General features: G+C 65.5%; 1 protein-coding gene across 9 annotated transcripts in view; it reads right to left on the reverse strand.

Moving 5' to 3' along the window:
* Positions 1–17,418, reverse strand: part of BRD3 (bromodomain containing 3) — a 35,461-nt gene extending 18,043 nt beyond the window's left edge. For 4 of the 9 annotated variants that reach the window (XM_074362628.1, XM_074362621.1, XM_074362629.1 and 1 more), the window contains exons 1-4: positions 17,259–17,415; positions 2,445–2,769; positions 1,498–1,635; positions 261–408 (exon numbers count right to left, since the gene is read on the reverse strand). In XM_074362628.1, the coding sequence (XP_074218729.1) occupies positions 261–408; positions 1,498–1,635; positions 2,445–2,657 (499 nt within the window). In that variant the 5' untranslated portion in view covers positions 2,658–2,769; positions 17,259–17,415. Of the gene's footprint in view, positions 1–260; positions 409–1,497; positions 1,636–2,444; positions 2,770–2,913; positions 3,877–7,933; positions 8,462–8,884; positions 9,061–9,453; positions 9,570–17,258 lie in introns of those variants that run through there. The other 5 variants (XM_074362623.1, XM_074362622.1, XM_074362627.1 and 2 more) reach the window with 5 other exon arrangements.
* Positions 17,419–17,645: the final 227 nt, after the last annotated feature.

The raw sequence follows: 17,645 nt of genomic DNA on the forward strand, positions 1-17,645 counted from the left end.
GCTGGGAGGAGCCGAGCAGGGACATGGCCAGAACAAGGTCCCCTCCCCAGAGCAGGCTCCAAGGCAGAGGCAGCAAGACCACCAGGACGCCTGCGGGCCCGACAGCGGAGGCCCAGCTCCCAGAGCACCTACTGTCACTGCCCAAATGGGGAGACGGAGCTCAGGGCGCAGAGGGCCCCTCAGAAGGGGTGCTGTGGTCAGCGCCCAGCCCACCTGCTGGGGCACCAGGCCAGAAAGCCTGGACCGGCCCACCCCTTTACCTGCACTCTGGGCTCCCGAAGCTGGCTTCCGGCCTTTGCCCTTTGGAGCAGGGGGTAATAATTCCACTTCCTCCTGGGGCATCTGGGCCACTTTCTGCAGAAAAATTTTCTCTAAGGCTTGGGCCATTAGCACTATGTCATCTGTGGGCTGAAGACAGGGGAGAGCTGGGGTTACGAGCTGGAAAGGAGCCGTGTGTCTGCAGCAGACAGCGCTGACAGCAGCTCGAGAAAAACACTTACTTATTTATCCATAATCAGGTTTAGTTCATTATTATGATGACAAATTTTAATAGAGGGGCTGGGGTTGAACCCAGGACCTCGTGCATGCTAGGCATGCGCTCTACCACTGAGCTCTACCCTTCCCACTGAAAAATGTTTATTTTAGAAATTCGTTAGGAGAGCTGGTGGGGCAGGAGGGAGGCCAAAAGGAACATATTTTAACATGGAAACTCTCAGAAGAATTCAAAACGCACTCTTCATCCCATCATGCGGGGAAAAAAAGAGACTGCAGCTCAGTACTCCAGATCACCCCTAAACAGAAAACCCACAAAACCAGGACCTACGGCACTTCCCTCGTCTGCTCCTCCCGCTGAGAACCACCCCACAGACGCCCTCCCTCGTCACCAGCGCTCCGCGTCATCGTGGGCGGCTGTGAGGGGGCGTTACACTGTGCTCGGCCCACCTCCGACCGCTGTGTGTGCAGGTGCTGGGACCTTCCCCGCACAGGCACAGGCCCGCACCGATTCCTTTAGTGTTTCCAGAGGTAGAGTTTCTGGGTCCAAGAGTGTGGACGTTTTAAGTCTTTTTTCTCCTTTTGGGTCACGGAAGGTAATTATGTTTATTTACTGTCTATTTTTTAATGGAGGGACTGGGGACCAAACCCAGGACCTCACACGTGCTCGGCACGTGCTCCACCACTGACCTCTACCCTCTCTCCCCGGGTGTGGACGTGTTAAAGCATTTGGTGTGCAACGGTTCCCTCTGAAGAGGCTGTTCTAACCTCTCGTCTCCCTGCAGGAGTGGTCCACGCAAGGTGACCGCTCAGTATGCAGCGAGTGGGAGCCCCTCAAGGGGACCACGGCCAGACCAGGGCTGAGCCCGGCCTGCGCTCAAGCCGCTGCACAGCGCCACCCCCAGGCGGGCGCCCTCTCCCACCCTGGGGTCTGCCCTGGCCCACCCGGGGCGGGCACCCCCTCCCGGCCCGGGCCCCCGCGTGGGGGCGCCTGCGTCCCCTCACCTTGTTGTAAATGTAGCAGTTTGTGAACATGGTGTTGAAGTCCTGCATGCACTCACTTGCACTCCAATAGTAATTACTCTCTAGTCTCTTCTTAATAGTCCCCATGTCCATCGGGTTTTTTATTATCTTATGATAATCCTAGGAAAAGAGATTTTTCACAGGCGTCACCACTGGCTCTGGCATAGGGATCTTTGCGATTCCAGGTGTGGCGACGGTGCACAAGGCAGTCGTCCCGCGGAGCCGGGGCCGGGCCAAGTTCCTGTTCGCCTCAGGACAGGTGGCTGCCAGGTCTGGGGTGGCACTCGGCCAGCACACAGCCCTGCCAGGCCTCTCAGCCGACTGGGTTGTGTGTGGACCCAGCACGGGTCTGTGCTCTGGACGTGGAGCCACGTCCCTTCCCCAGACTCCAGACTCGGCCCCAGGGTGCCTGGTGCCCAGGGACGGAGGGCCCAGGCCGCTGGCTACCCCTTGCAGCGCTCGGGGTTCTTCTGTTCCGGGCCAGAGAAGAAAGCCATCAGGTGGTCAGGCCGCCTGGGGCACGCAGCGGGGGTGCTATCCCTGGGGAAGCGGGCCTCGCCCGCTCTGAGCGCGTGGTTTCACGCGCAGACACGTCACTGCAGGGCGGTGCGGGCACAGGACGGAGGCACGGGTGACCCTCTCCTCCTGAGCCCCATCCCCGTCGACTCCGGCTCCCCCTGCTCCCACCCACAAGGCCACCTGGAGGCAGCTGCCCACAGCCCCCCCACACCCCTAAGTGTCCTCTCTGCCTCTTGGTCACTGCGTGTCCCAGGCTGTCCTCTGCCGGACACTGGGCTCCCGAAGCCTGGGCTGTGCCTGGCTTACAGGACTGGCCACATCCCAGCACCACCTCTGCCCGGGCCAGAGGGGCCAGCCTCCAGGAGTCGGGGTGACAGAAGGGCAGGGGTCCCAGGGAGGGGGCCACTCACGGGCAGGTTCAGCTTGATGGCGTCCACCGGCTGGTAGAAGGGCCAGGCGAACTGGTGTTTCCAGAGCGTCTTCACCACCACGTTCTGCATGTACTGCAGCTGGTTGGTCTTGCGGCCGGGCTTTGCGGGGTTGGAGACCTCCGGCGGGGGCGGGTTCACAGGGCCCGGGGCCGCCGGGACCCCCGTGGGGGCGGCCGTCGTGGTGGTGGACATCCTCCAGCTGCTCACTCACTGGCCGTCACAGCAGCGGCGGGGGGAGGCCCTGGCTTCCTCTGCTCTCCCCACGAGGCGCCACATCCCATCTCTGGGCCCAACCCCGCAGCACCTGCAGGGGAGGAGACAGCAGGGAAAGGCCGGTCACCCTGGGCCCGCCACCTCGCCCAGCCTCAGCCGGCTCCCTGGGCACAGCCATGCGGTCATGGCGAGGCCAGGCCGGGCACGTGCACCCCTCGCCCTGGCCACTCCTCACCTGTCACAGGACCACGCTCCCCCAGATGCTCTCAGGCTGGGGAAGGGAGAGAACGTGTCCCCGGAGTGGCTGCGGAACGTGAGGGCGGGAAGGCGGCCGTCCAGGCGGGCACCAAGGACGTGGCCACCCTCAGCTCACTGCCCACCAGCCCCTTGCCTGCTGGGGACCGACTCTGCACTGCTCTCCACTGCAGCAATTTTTTAGGGAATGATCCACACACAGAGCTACGACGTCGACCTAACAGCCTGTCCAAGGAGGCAGACTGTTCTCGGACCAGGTGCAGCACAAGGACCCTCTTAAGCGAGGCCGCAAAGATGGAGGTTCTAATGTAACCACGATAACGGGCTCTGGTTTGTGATGGCGCCAGGCTGTAATACAGCCGGACCTCGGCCAATCGTGCAGGTGGGAGAAGTGGACGTGGCCCTGCATCCTGGGTGAGTGAGGGGCTGCAAGACCGCACCCTGGCCCTCAGGATGCTCTGAGGGAGAGCTGGGGAGGGAGCGGCCAGTGTTGCCCCACGAGTCACCAGGAGACCGACTACAGCCCAGAGAAATGAATGCTCTGCTGTAGGATGAACGGGCCGCCCCCAACATCGAAAGCCCACCATATCTGGGGAAGAAGTCGGCAGCCCTGCTGTTACTTTAGGGTGCAGAACGCACTGGGGGCTGCACACGGGATCTGGACTCGGGCGGCATTTGTGCACACTACTGCATTCAGCCGGGGTGGGCTGGGCGCAGGGCCTGCGTGGGGGCCAGAGGGCCTTCAGGAGGGACAGAGTGGTGCGTGTCGGCTGCTGGACCCAGCCCTTCTACAACTTGCAAAAGCAGATGGTTAAAACTTAGAGACCTTCCCGAGCTGGTATCGACCACGTGGTCTGCCACGTGGGCATGTCTGCCCTACAGTCGTCAGCACCCACAGGGCTTCCCCCAGGCAGCTGTTTGTTCAACCCTGACCAGCAACCCTCTCCCGCTCCGGCCCAGAGTGAACAGGACTTAAGACAACGGGCGCATCTTACTTGCCAAGCGACGCTGCCCCGCTCGCCCACCCTTCATCCGAGGGACGCTTCGGGAGCACCCACCAGGTGTTCTAGGGAGCCAGCAGCTCCCCTGCTCCGTGCTCTCCCCAGGTAAGCAGGCACCTTCCAAGCTCCCCCACCTCACCAAGCCCCTGGCAGCACCCGGCCCCCAGCGCGTCTCACCACCGGACACAAAGCCACCTGGCCTGAGCCCTCCTCCTTGACCCCTCACTGCCCCACCCCAGCAGGCCTCCCGCTGGGGTCTCCATGAACCCCCCACAGGTCTGCCCTCCCCTGCATGGCCCTGCTCCACACAGCAGCGGTGCTCCTGGCCAAACCAGCCCAGGTTCGATCATGTCACTCAGTTGCTCAAGACTCTGGTGGCCCGAATGCCCCCAGGGGAGAGCATGGCCAGTCCTGCTCCGGCTTGCGGGGCCCAACCTGACCAGTGACTCATCTCCCTGTCCTGGCTGCTGCAGCCACACAGGCCTGTGCCTTCCCCTGCTTTCTTGGTCTCCTCTGCTCCGATGCCACCACGTGTCAGTGCCTCCTAGAACCTCTGGAACCTCCCAGACGCCAGGCAGCTCAGGGCTGCAGAGCAGATGCAGGGGCCAGGCTCCTGGATCCCAGTCCCAGCTCTGCCCATCACCAGCTGTAGGGCCCAGTCCCCGTGTCCCCACTGTGCTCACTGAGACTAAAAGAATCCAACACACAAGGCACTGGGGCCTGTGCTGGACACACACCTACCACGGCACAGTCCTGCTGTGACCGCTGCAGCGGCTCCGAGTGAGGGTTCCTGTACCTGCCACCCCTGAACCTGGGCCCAGAAGCCGGCCCACTGCAGCTCGGGCCCCCAGGTGTAGGGCTGCTGCTGCACGGACCGGGGAGCAGGGAGCAGGCAGAACTCAGCCAGGGGCTGAAACTACCTGGGGGGGGGGGTATGGGGTCCGCGGGAAGGGCCCAAGGCTGCTGGCCAAGGCGCAGATCGGCCTCCTTCAAGCACGGGGACGGGCAGGCACGGCTCTCTGCAGGGATGGGCTTGGGTTACCGTGGGGATCCTTGGCCTGGCCCTCAACTTTCCCCCCCTCTTCTGACCAGAGACTGACCACTCCAGACCTGTAGCCGAGGAGACCAGCTCCTGGCGCAAACTCAGGAACACACCCCCCCGTCCTGGGGTAATGCCCAGGGACAGCACAGCTGCCCATCCCGCCCAGGAGGAGCCACGGGCCTGAGTCAAGTGGACAGAGTGGCCTCCTGTGTCCGGCCTCACACCAGCCCGGCCCAGGCGCCCCCTCGGCAGTGCCGGGGGTCCCAGACAACGTGAGAAACCCTGAGAGCAGTGCCAGGCCCAGTACATGCTCGACGAGCACCTCACAGGCACAGGAGTCCTGAGTCACTCCGCAGCGGCCCGAGCAGCCACCCCAGCAGTGTCTAGGAGGTTCAGAGGGAACACGTGCAAAGGGTGCCGGGCACACGTCCGGCAGGCAGATGCCCCACCACCTGTGGGACTGCATAAGGCAATGGGACCTCCCCTGGTCTGCAAATGTGAGTACCACGCCCAGCACCTCCACTGAAGGTGCCCCACCTGCAGGTATGTGGGGATGACCACAAGGGTTGTGGCCTCGCTACCACCCCCTGGCCAGGTGGTAGCACACAGCACCCCTGACAGCAGAGGCAGGCACCTGGCTCGTCCTTTGTCCCACACAGCCTGGGTACCAGCCTGACAGGGAGGAAGGGAGGGCAGCTAGAGTGTGAGAGGTTGGGGACCCCCCACGAGCCACTCCACCCCAGGTACCAGGAGACCCACCTCCTGGGAAGGGCCACGTGGCTGGGGAGGAGGCTGGCAACGGGGACCGTCGGGGAGCTCCAGCCAGACCCCTCTGCAGCGGGAGGACACCCCCGGCTCCCAGAGGAGGCCATACGGTCGCACAGGTCACGGGGCGCTGTCCCCTCTGGGGTGGCAGTGAGTGAAGAGGCCACGCCGCCCCCCACCGGAGCACACGCCTCACACGGAGACAGAGCCCGGGCCCGCGGGCCGGGCGGAGCTGCGGCGACACCGGCCTTGCCGAGGGAACGAGGCACCGGCTCCAGCACACGGGGGTCCGGAGGGCATGCGGCCTCAGGACGCTCTCAGGAGGCGCAGAGGGACGGCCGCCCGCGCTCAGGACCCCGCCCACCGTGCGCAGCCAGGGCGCTGCTCCCCTGCTCGTGACTCTAAATGGGTGGGGTTCTTTTTAAGAATACAATACTTTCGTGGGAAAAAAAAGTGTGAAGGGATTTCTGTTTTGGAAAGAACACTCAGACCAGTCCAAGCTGGCTCCTCCTCCTCCAGGGCCCCGGGACAGGCCAGGCAGCCCAGCGTGCCCCACCCAGGGAAATCCTGGGGCCATGACGACCCTGCAGTCAGCCCATCCTCAGCGGGGCCCCCAGCCAGGGGCGCAGTCGGCCACGCCCGCTTCCCCCAGACGCCCACTTGTCCGGGCGGCACAGGGGCGAGGACACAGGCCAAGGGCACGCCCACGCTCCCTGCCGGGGGCCAGGGACTCGCAGAGCAGCTGCGCTGTCCCTCACCCCCAGCCTCCCTCGTCGGGGCAGCAGTCAGGGCCACGTCTGAGACCGGGAAGGCACGGGCTGCTTCCAGTCCCTGCTGACCCTCTGCCAGGGCTTGGCCATGAGCCGATACCAGCAATGGACAGGGGGTGCAGAGCGATGGGGGGCTTACAGCAACACAAAGGGGAGACTGCGGGGAGTCGCCCCCGACCTGTGCCCAGGACGCCCACGGTCCCCAGTGCTCTCAGCACGGCCCCACCCGCGCCTGGCCCGGACCCCACTGACTGCCCTTCTGGGTGAGGCAGCGGGGCAGACAGCGGAGAAACACCAAGAAATACGGTGGTGGTCAGCTACGGGCTCACCTCTGCCGAGGGTGAGACCCCACATGGTCCTATGAGGTTAGTGACCAGGCCCGTCACACGGATAACAAAGCAGAGGCTCCTCCACCCTTGGGGTGTGTCCTGAGCCTGCCCATGTGGGGCTTCGGGTACATAAACCCAGGACTCGTGCCTCCCTGACCTGGTTCCTGGCATCGCGGGTGACCACAGGGGAGAGGAGGAGCCGGGCAGCTAAGGAACCAGCAACCAGCGGCCAAGCCACCCAGCGGGCCCCGGCGGCAGGCCCGGGCCAGCAGCACCCTCAAGCCCCTGGTCAGATTCTAACTTCTGGCCAGAGACGCGCAGAGGTGTGCGCACAGGGGGCCGCACCAAAGGGCAGCAAGGAGCACCCACTTGGGCCTGTCACACCAGGGCCCAAGTCCCAGCGCCCCTCCCGGCTGACCTCCGGCACTGCCAGCACCTGTCCGGTGCTCCCAACCCAGCCCCACGTATGGAGACACGGTTTCCCACGTATGCCCACAAGGACATGGGGTCCAGGGATACCCCGGACAATGGTTAGAGAGCTGCGTGACACTGGCCTGTCGGGTGGAAGCAAAGGAGATGCCCCAGCTTCCCAAGCCACCTGGAGAGGGGCCACAGCATGGCAGAGGAGCAGGGACAGAGCCCACAGGTCCCTGTACACCCGCCTCCACGTGCCACGTGGAAGACACGCGGTCACACTGGAGAAGGGCCCAGCCCCTGGAGACATTTACAGCACGTCTGCCCAAAGCAAACACAGCCTTCCCCCTGCTCTCAGCTGCCCGGCCCCACGGACCAGGACCGGCCCCTCACTCTCCTTCCAACTCTGCGTGGTCCCAGCAGGGAACCATGGGTCGCCTGAGCAGCCCTGGCTGGAGCCGGGAGGGAGGCCACAAAGGTGAAGACGGCTTGTCCTCCGCAGAGGAATGCTCCCGCTCGTCCCCCAGCCCTCCCCCTGCCCTCCTGGTGGGCACTGGCCCCTCACGTGACCTCCTCAGCGCAGCAGGCCTGGGCTCCACATGGGAACAGGGATGCCCCAGCCCCTCCCCTCGGCCACACCAGACCCCACCCAGGACAGAGGCGTGGCTGCCCAGCCCACCTGGCCTCACTGGCTGGGGACCCAAAGAAGAAACAAAGAAGTTCCGTGGGGGCTGGCTCGGCCGCTCCTGTGTCCACTGGCAGGCCCTCCAGACCTCCTCCTCCAGGGGATCCCAGTGGAGGGCCTCCAGGCCCCCAAACTGAGGGAAACAAGGCAAATTCAGAGTTTGGCCTGTCCCTGTGGTCTACACCATCGTGGCTGGATGGGACACCAGGAGGGGCCACAGAAGGAGCAAAGAAGGCCCAGCGGGAGCCCAAGGTGGGCACATCCAGGTGCTGGTCGCAGACGGGGAAACTGAGGCCCAGGGCACTCCAAGCTACCAGTGGCACACCCAGCTCAGGGCTCTCACCAGGCAAGGCCCCCAGGCACCCACACTCCTGGCATAGCCAGTGAGCCCGGGGGACCCCTGACCTCCCCTCACCCCAGCACCCGGCCCTGTCGGGACACAAGCAGGCCACGCCCACCATGAAAGGGCCGGAAGTGACCACCGCCACCTGGCTCGCGGCCACGGCCTCACCACACAGGTCAGAGCCTGACCACCCCGCCACTCCCCCAAGCTCTCCCAGGCACGTCCTGATGGGGGTCCATCCCACGGGGTGGGGGGTCTCCTACAGACACCACTGGCTCCCAGGGTCTGAGATAACCCTCCGAATGAATACAAACATTCACTCTGGGGATACACAAGGACCACTGATGGCCTTTCAATGGCTACAAGGGGTCAGCTTTTGCTGTAAAAGAATGAGGAAAAAAGCTCACCCCCCCCCAAGAGTTTTCTGGGGTCGCAGCTGGAACAGAGGAAGGCGGGCGGCCCATTGCTGGGGTTGGCTGCTCCAGCCAGCGAGGACCCCTCGCGCGGCCCCCGCTTGGCTGGGGCCGGCTCCCCATCAGGGTCCGGCGAGGCAGCGGGCGCGACCCCAGCGCCTGCGCCCTGAGCCAGTTTGCCAGAAGCACCTGTGAAGCGGTGAGTAGAGGGGCGCCTACTTCCCCACTGCCCGTCTGATGATCCTTTGGGCTCCACGGTAAACCTTCAGGGGCGACAGTGGTTCTGCGGTTGTAATTTGTTTAGAGGCTTCATCTTTCAGAGATGCGCACTGAAAGCCTTATGAAGGACATAGGTCTGGAATTCGCTGTGATAATGGGGGATGGGGAGATGAAATGAGTGGGGGTCTGGAGGACCGACCAGGGGGCTTCTCCTGGTCACCCTGGAAAGCCCCCACCCCACCAAGAAGAAATGGGTGACCCCCCACTTCCCTGGGTGGTCAGGACCCTGCGTCCACCACCCAGACAGCAACTGTGAGACCTGGGGGATGTGACCCTTCTCCCCCCTCGCCTGGCAGGGCACGAGGACCCGGGCTGAGATGCACTCAGGCAAATCAACAGGGACTGGGAGGTCCAAGTGGCGAAGCACAGGGGCCTAACAGACCCCAGTGCCCTAAGGCGAGACCCGAGACACAAAATCTGTCAGCTGTCAGGTGTCCCCGTCACCCCCACCCGCCCCCACGGGCTCGGGGGTGTCTCACCTCCTGGGGGTGAGCACCCAGCAGCGAACCGTGCAGCTTGATCTCGCTGGGATCAGAGCCCACCAGGCCCGCTCATCAGCGGCCGGGCTGGAAACCAGCCTTCTCGAACGCGGGCTCTGTAAGCACACGTAAAACAGGAGTTTTAAGCCTGCCGTGAAGGAGCCTTGAGGCTCTGCTCCCCCAGCTGGCAGCCACGTTACTGCAAAGGCTCCTCACGGCACAGACCACACACCCCTGCACCGGCAGCCCTCCGCCACCGGGATGCCCGCCTGGCTGCGGGGCAGGGCGCCCGGGCGCAGCCTTCATGGGGCGTCCACTCTGCGCTGGCACAGCAGGGCAGGGATGGGACCTGGCTACTCAGAGGGGAGACTGAGTGAGGCTCAGAGGACCTCCCCCCCGGCGGGGGGGCTGCCCGGGAATCTGGGTGAAGGTTAAAGTGAAGGAACAACCTTCCCTTGAAGCCAGAGGATCTGAAACCGCCCAGAGCGGAAACTCTCAGACGAGCCACAAAAGCCCCACACACCTAGGACAGACCAGAGACGGGGGTTCTGGCAGGGTCCTGAGGAAAGGCCTGGACACCAACCAGCCGGCCGGGGGGGGGGGGCACACTGACCAGTCACCCACCCTCCAGGGTCACACACGCCCCTCCATGAGGGACCGTGCCGGACACACCTGGCCACAGACCGGGTGAGGGGACCCGAGTGCCCCCGGCTCTGGGGTGGGGTGGGCCTGGAGGCCGCGGGCCACCTCCCGGCTGGGCCCAGCCTCCTCCCTCCCGGGGAACTGGAATCCTAAGTAAAACACAGAGATCTGGCCCCTGTAGGCTCACTCAACCCAGAGGGACATGTCAGAAGACACTCAAGGCCAGGGCTACTCAGGGTCCTGGACAAACAAGGAGAGTGTGGGGACCTGTATCCAGGGGCCGCTGTGGAAAAACATCCAGCAACTCAGCAGAGGCGGCTCCGGCCCTGCTGCCACAGCGCCGGGCCACTGGCAGGACCTCGGCAGGCAGAGCTGGGCGCTCCTGGGCAGCCTGGATCCCGCACCTCGAGGGGCGTCGGGGGTGCTGGACAGAGGGGCAGACGGACGCCCCCTCACCAGCATCGGGGGCAGCACCACGGCCATGCGGGAGGATGAGGCCGGTCAGTGGGCTGGGGTCAGAGGAGGAGGCAGATGGAGGGGCGGGGGGTCCTCCGGAGGCTCCTGGGTTGGAGGGCGTCAGGCCCGAAGGCGGGACTCCTGAGGCACCTCCAGGCAGGAGGGGAGTTTTGTGTGGGACACTGACATTGAGCAGGGCGATGAGAGGCAGGAAACAGCCAGGGAGCGACTCCCCCACCTCAGCGCAGGGCCCGGGGTCGGGGGGCAGGGGCAGGGCCCACGCACCACCGCCCCTCCTGCCCTGCTCAGATCCACCAGCCCGGCCCCGCCCCGCCAGCAACAAGGACAAAACTTTGGCGTCCGGAGGCGAGTGGAGGTGGGCCGACTCTCTCTGTGCCCCTGGGGGACCCCCAATGCTACATGGCCCCATGACTATGTGCCCCATCCTGGCGTTGGTGGGGGTCACGTGGGCTCCACTTTCCAGGTGAGGACAGAGGCTCAGGAGTGAAGGGGTACCAGGTCACCCCATCAGAAAGAGACAGAGCCAGGCCATGAACAAGGCTGTCCACCAGACCCCCAGACCCTCCACCACCTCCCAGAATCCTTGCAATAATCCAGCAGAAAAGGGAGCGGTCGGCCGCAGGAAGGGGCCAGGCCCACTGCCCCAGCTCCTCTGCCCGTGGGCGCCAGGCGTCAGGAAACCGGATCCGGGCGGGCAGGCAGGCAGGGTCGGCCTGAGTGACAGGCGAGGCCAACTGCCTCCTCCCTCGGGGCCGGAGCAGGGACCCCAGGGAGGCCCAGGGGAGGTCAGGTGGGCCAGCAGGGGCCTCCACACACACTCTGGGCTGTGCACACCACACACCGTGCCCAGGCAGGGTGCAGTGCCACCAGGCTGCCATGTGAAGGGCCTCTGCCCGGAGAACGCAGCCCGGACCAGGGCCCCGAGCCCACTGCAGGCCTAGATCACCCCCACTCTCCAGCAGCAGTGGACCCCGACAGGCCCAGGCCTGTCAGAGTCCGGGGCACCTCCAGGTCTGTCTCTGTGTCCTAAGGCACCGGGCCTGGCCCACTGATGGGCCTGCAGCCATGGTCCCCTCCCGGATGCCCCCCATGTCCTCTGGCGCTGCACCCTGGCACCTCAGCACCCCAGCTCCTCGTGCCCTGTCAATCAGTTTTCCCCAACATCTTACGCTTTCCCCCAGCCCCCTAGCCCGCCTGGAGGAAGCCACCTCAGAAGGTTTCCTTTCCTCTGGAACCCTTGTCTCACCATGGACCCGAGACACCGGCTCCAGGGGTCGCCACCACCCTGCCAAGTGGGGCTCCCTGCTCCTTGAGGGGATCAGGCCAGCCAGCCTCACCCCCGAGGCTCTGACCCCAACCACCTTTCAACCAAAAAACTCCCAAGAAAAGCCAACAGAAAGAACATGAAGAGACACTACGCCAAACATGCACGTCGAGGGCTGTAAAGCCCCACAGGGCTTCCAGGGAGACGCGCAAACACTCTCTCTCTCTCCGAAATGCTGGGTTCTGGCCCAAACACCTGGCAGCCAGGACTTGGCGTTGTTCCCCTGGGGACCCCCAGGATCCCGATGGGCACCCTGCAGGGCACCTCCCTGAGGACAGGCCACCCACCCACTGCCCTCGATGACCCCTTCCATAGGGCTGGGAAGGGGACAAGGGACCCACCACTCGATGGGGAATGTTCTCAGGGGACACAGTGAGTGAGGATGGTGCGGCCTGGAGTGGGAAGAGGGGGACCATCCTCTCTGGGTCAGGCGGTCCCACAGAGGATACTCGAGGCCAGGTGGTCAGCTGCACCTGCAGGGGGCTGGGCCGCAAGCACCGCACTGCGGGGGGCTCTGCCCAGGGCAGGGCGCCACCCACAGGCACTGGCCAGTTCAATCTCAGGGAGAGAGAAAAGAGCCCCCCAGCCTCTCTCCTCTTAAGACAGCCGGCCGATGAGATCCAAACCCACGTCTTCAACGTGCACCACCTTACAAACCACCAGTACCTGGGCCAGGAGGGCCCCGCCTGACAGATGCATGGATGGGATGAAGGTCACCGCTGCACACGACGGGGCCCGGCCCACCCCACCCCACATCCACTCAGCACACCCTCACTTTTCCTCTCCAAACCCGTCTCCCGGGGATTGCAGAGGGTAGGGGCGGGGACCACCTGAGCAACTGACCAGCCCCTTGTCAAAAAGACCAGGGGCCCAGCACGCACCCACCACACCCCGCTCAGTGGGGCCCAGACCTGCACCAGGCCCAGCCCACACCGCCGTATCCGCTCATCCCAACAGAACACCGTCCACTCGATGTCCGATCCCTGTGTGTTAGCGGGCCCGAAACCCCGAGCAGAAAGCACCTCGCTGTCGCTGCATCCCGGCCTGACCGCGCCCTCTCCTCCAGCCAGGCCTCCACCTCAGACCCCAGGCAGCAGCCCGCAGACAGAGCAGTGCCCCCCTCACCACGTCTGACAGCTGGGAAATGAGGCTGAGAGGAGCTGGGTGGCCACAGAGCCTACAGGCCTGGGGGTGGGCAGGAAGCCCTGACCACTGCCCAATCCTGACGCCGAGGACAAGGGGTGGCCAGCAGGCACCAGCCCAGAGTGGGTCCAAGGACAGTCCAGCCTTGGTGAACCAGGGTCCGTGCTGGGCTCTCATGTCCTACCGCCCAATGCAAACATGTCCCCAGGTGCCCACGCCCTTCCAGAACAGCAGGTGCTCCCATGGGAAGGCAGTGCAGAGCCTGGAAGTCCTGGAGAGGGACGGGCACATGCTCTGGGCACAGGGAGCGACCCTGGCGGCCCTGCCCCGCCGCCCACTCCCAGGATAAGCTGTCTCCTGGACGCCGGGCACCACAGCCCAAGTGCCTGCACGCTTACCCAGTGCTCCTGCTGCCTCTCCCAGCCTGCGGGGGACCCTGTCACCCCAGGTGACGGTCACACAGTCATCTGTGTCTCCCCACCCGAGACCCACAGCGGTCCGGCAGGGACTGCCTGGCGGCAGCTAAGACATCACAGCACAGAGTGGGGTGTGCCTTATCTGGCGCGCACAGCCAGCACAGCCCGAGATCTAATGTGCAGCTGCTGGCACCAGGCTGGCACCAGGAGGGCCCTGCCTGATGGCACAAGCAGGCCAGGGGCTGGGCGGCACCCCCTCCCTGCCCTTTCTTTCCCTCCGCACCCACGTTTCACCCCCGAGACACTGCCAGGCCAGGGTTCCCCCAAGCTCTTCTTCCTCCTGGTAACGCCATCACTGGGTCTGGCTGCACGGCACCACCGATGCGGGGACCGCCAGGGGGACAGCAGGCACCACGGGAGGGGCAGGTGCCGCACTAGGCCGGACAGAAGGCGGGGACACTCCCACTTCTGAGTCCCGAGGCTCCAGTCCTGGGGACCTTGGGGGGGACTCCCGAGCCCCAGCTCCTCAGGACAGCTTGGCCCCTGACACAGGTGTCCACACCCCTCCTGAACAACACTGCGGAAACACCTCCACACGGGCCACCAAGACCAGCTTCTGACACTCGCAGAAGAACCCCACTGGGCCACCGGAAGCGCCACCACAGCCCCGCGGCGCTCCCCAGGGGCTGGAAAAGCGCCCACCCAAGCGCCTCATCACCCTGGATGAGCTTTCCCAGTGCCGCGGTGGGGGGGGCTTGCTCCCAAGTGCATCTCTGCAACTCGAGGCTACGAAGGCCCTCGAGAGGAGGGAGGCTGCGAGCCGATTCTCCCGTGGGCCACGTAAACCCCGGCGAAGAGAGAGAAACGCCTGCTCCCACCATCTCTGTGCTGAACGCACGTTGAGAGGGGCCCCCGAAAGGTGGCGCTTTGCCTTTAAGAGCCCCGAGCTGCTCAGGTGCAGGGGCACAGGCACCCAGAGCAAAGGTGCAGGCGCCAAGGGCTTCGCCACAAGCGGGTGCTGAGAAGGCTCAACAAACCACTCAGCACCTGGACACCTCCCAGCAGCCCTGACCCAAGCGTGCCAGGCCATCCAGCGCTGCCTTGGCACCTGCTGACCTCCTCCATTGAAACAAGGGGCAGAGCCACAGGATGGAGGGCGGGCGGGCTCCCAAGCAGCCCTCAGCCGCTGGGGCTCCCCTGCCAAGTTCCCAGAAGGCTGCATGCAGTAGGCAGGCTGCTTCCTGCCACGATTCAGCCAAGCTTCCTTTGGAAGCAAGGATGCTCCAACTGGACACCTGCCTGCGGACGCAAGGTACAAGGGACCTCCCTGGGTGTCCCAGCACTTTCCAGCTGGCCCATCAGCTGGGGAGACAGAGGAGGAGGACCAGGCTACTCCCCAACCAGCACTACCGAGCCAATCACCGAACTGCCCCGAAAATCAAGTGACTTGCATAGCGGATTCAGGCAAGTGCCCAGCTGCAGCCGCTCGCTGGGGGAGGGTGGGCTCTGGGTCTGGGCCACCCTGCTCCTGACCCAGCCCAGCTCCCCCCGGAGCTCTCCCAAGAACAGGGCCCACCAGCGGCGGATGGAAACCAGGCAGACACTGGGCCAGCCCCGCGGCGGCGTCCGGTCAGTCCTGCACCAACCACTCCACTCAGGGCCGCGGCCAGCACTCCCAGGGGAAGGCTCTGCCCGGAGAAGCAGGAAATGGCTGTGCACCTCACCGCTTGCCGGGCACAGGGCTCGGGCGGCCGGCACCTCGCCAGCCTGGAGGAAGAGGGCGCAGGAGCGGCAGCGGGCGGGCTGCGGCAGGAGCCGGGCGCTTCACTTTGTTCACCGCCCCCCTACTTTCACTTTCTGCCCAGAACCACTCTGCTGGGCCAGCCAGGCGGAGCAGAGTATTTACAGATCCCCTCGTACTCAAAGCTCACTTCCGAAACACACGTGAGCTGCTGCTGTTGTAAAAAAGCAACTTCTCCACTTTCTAAAAACAAAACAAAAATCGACGCTCTACAGCCCTCCTCCCAGGACGTCCCCGTGGCGGGGCTGGGACTGGACCTGAGCTTCCGAGGAGCTGCTGTGGCAGGATTCCAAGTTCCCTGGGCCCCCCGAGGTTACCAGAAAGGTCAGGGAGAAATGCCCCAAGCTGCCCAGCATCGCCTCCCGCCCTGCAACGCCGTGTGCCCTATCTCTCCTGATCTGTAACCACCAGCTCACATCAAGGCCTCAAGACAGACAAGGGCAAACACAGAGCTTTATTTGCAAGTGAGAGGCTGCACTAGGGCTGCGGGAGGGAGGGCTGGGAGGGCCAGAGGTCCCTAACTCCTGGGGACTGATCCCTGCAGGGGTTCAGGCATTTTCCTGACCCCCCTGAAAGCCAACTACTCCCCCAGGAGAAGCGCCGCCCAGACGATTTTGTGTGGCTTTCAGGATCTCCCCAGGCCACTGCACAGACCCCGGAAAAGAACTCCCATTTTAAAGAAAGAGTCAAGGAGAAAGCCGACAGTGCAGGGTGAAAAGAAAACTTTCTTCTTCGTCCTCAGCGGGGGGAGGGGGCACGAGAGGAGGGACGAGGGAGAGTCCTGCACTTACTAGCTTCCTGCCCTCCAGCCGGCAGTTTGCCCACTGACACACAATACCACTCCCCACCCCCTCCACTAACTCTGCAGACACAAACCAGTTAACACTCGGGAGGAGGCCCAGTTAAGAACTTCTGGGTAGAAAGCTTTCACCCAAAATTAAGGGCCGCGGGACGGCCAAGGCCTGCGCCCAACGAAGGGACCCCTCAGGATGGAACACGGGACCCGCCCCAGGTGGGTCTCCTGGCGGAGCTGTTCCGTGCCCGCCTCTCATCTTCCCCAAACTGCCCCCTGGCCGCCCAAGGCCTCCACTACGGCCCTGCCTCCGTCTGAGCAGCTGGTGGAGAAGGAGCGACTCCCCAGAGCTTTATTCACGGGGAGCCCAGGAGGGCCGCGGGGAAGTGTGAAGTTTAGGGTGAGCGTTCCCCCCTCGATGGGCTTGTGCCATGCTGTCAGGCCGCGGCCCACCCCGAGTGGGAAGGAGGGCACGCAGCCCCCTCCTCCCGCTCCAACTCGACCTCGCCCGGATTAAGCGCTTTTCACGCTGACTTCAAAACGGGAACTGGGTCTCCTCTTGGCCGGGCTGCAACGACCCGGCAACTCCAAAGGGCTCAAAGTCAGCTCGGGCCCCGAACTCTGGAGAAAGCGGCCTCCGCGCCAAGCCGTCGGTTCCCGGGCCCGGCTTCGCCCCCCGCCCCGGGAGCGGCGAGCGGCGACAGCCCCCGCGCGAGTCCCGCCACCTGGAGTCTGGGCGGGCGGGGCGGGCGCGGGGAAAGTGGCGCCGTAGAGCACCTTCTCCTCCGCGTCTTCCTCGATCCCCCCTTCGAAAGATGGCGGGCGGAGGAAAGGGGGAAAAATCCTTTCCGTGAGGGAGGGCGCGCGGGAGGTCGCTGGCGCGGGGCGCGCGGGCCGTGCCAACTCCGGGCTGCGCGCCCCGGCTGAGGCGACGCCCCCGAGCCCGGGACGCGGGCGGCCGGGAGGGCGCGGGCGGAAGGGACGGGGCCCGCGCTGCCGCCGCCGCCGCCGCGACCCCGGGCCGCCGCCGCCGCGCTTTGTTGCATCGTGGCCGCGCACAAAGGCGGCGGCGGTCCGGGCGCCCGGCTCCCCGGACGCGCCGGAGGCCTGCGCGGGGCGCACGGGGCCGCGCTCCCCGTCCCGCCCAGCCCGCCGCCGCCCGCGCCGCCCGCCGCCCCGCGCGCGCAAGGAAGCAAGAGAAAGGCGTACTTGGCCTCGGCGGCTCCGGCGGCCGTCCCCTCCCGGCCCGCGCGGCCGGCTCCTCTTTGGCTCGCCGGCCCCGGCAGCATAATAGACGCGCCGGAGCCGAGCAGGGCTCATGCGCTGCGCCGCGGCGCCTGGCGGGAGTCGTAGTCCGCGGCCGGGCCCGCGCCGGGGCCGCCCAGGGGAGGCCGTGGCGCGTGGACTACATGTCCCGGCCCCGCCGGCGCCGCGCCCCGCCCCGCGCGCCCCCGCCCGCCGCCCGCCCCGCCGACCCGGCCGCGAGCGGGCCAGGCCCGGGGGGCGCGCGGGGGCGGGGCGCGGCGCTGGCGGCGACTTGGGGCCCCGGCGCGGTCCTCCTGCGCCCCCTCCCGCGCAGGGGGCGTGCGCCTCTGG

The sequence above is a fragment of the Camelus bactrianus genome, chromosome 4, assembly GCF_048773025.1.
Source record: "Camelus bactrianus isolate YW-2024 breed Bactrian camel chromosome 4, ASM4877302v1, whole genome shotgun sequence".
Lineage (NCBI taxonomy): Eukaryota > Metazoa > Chordata > Mammalia > Artiodactyla > Camelidae > Camelus > Camelus bactrianus.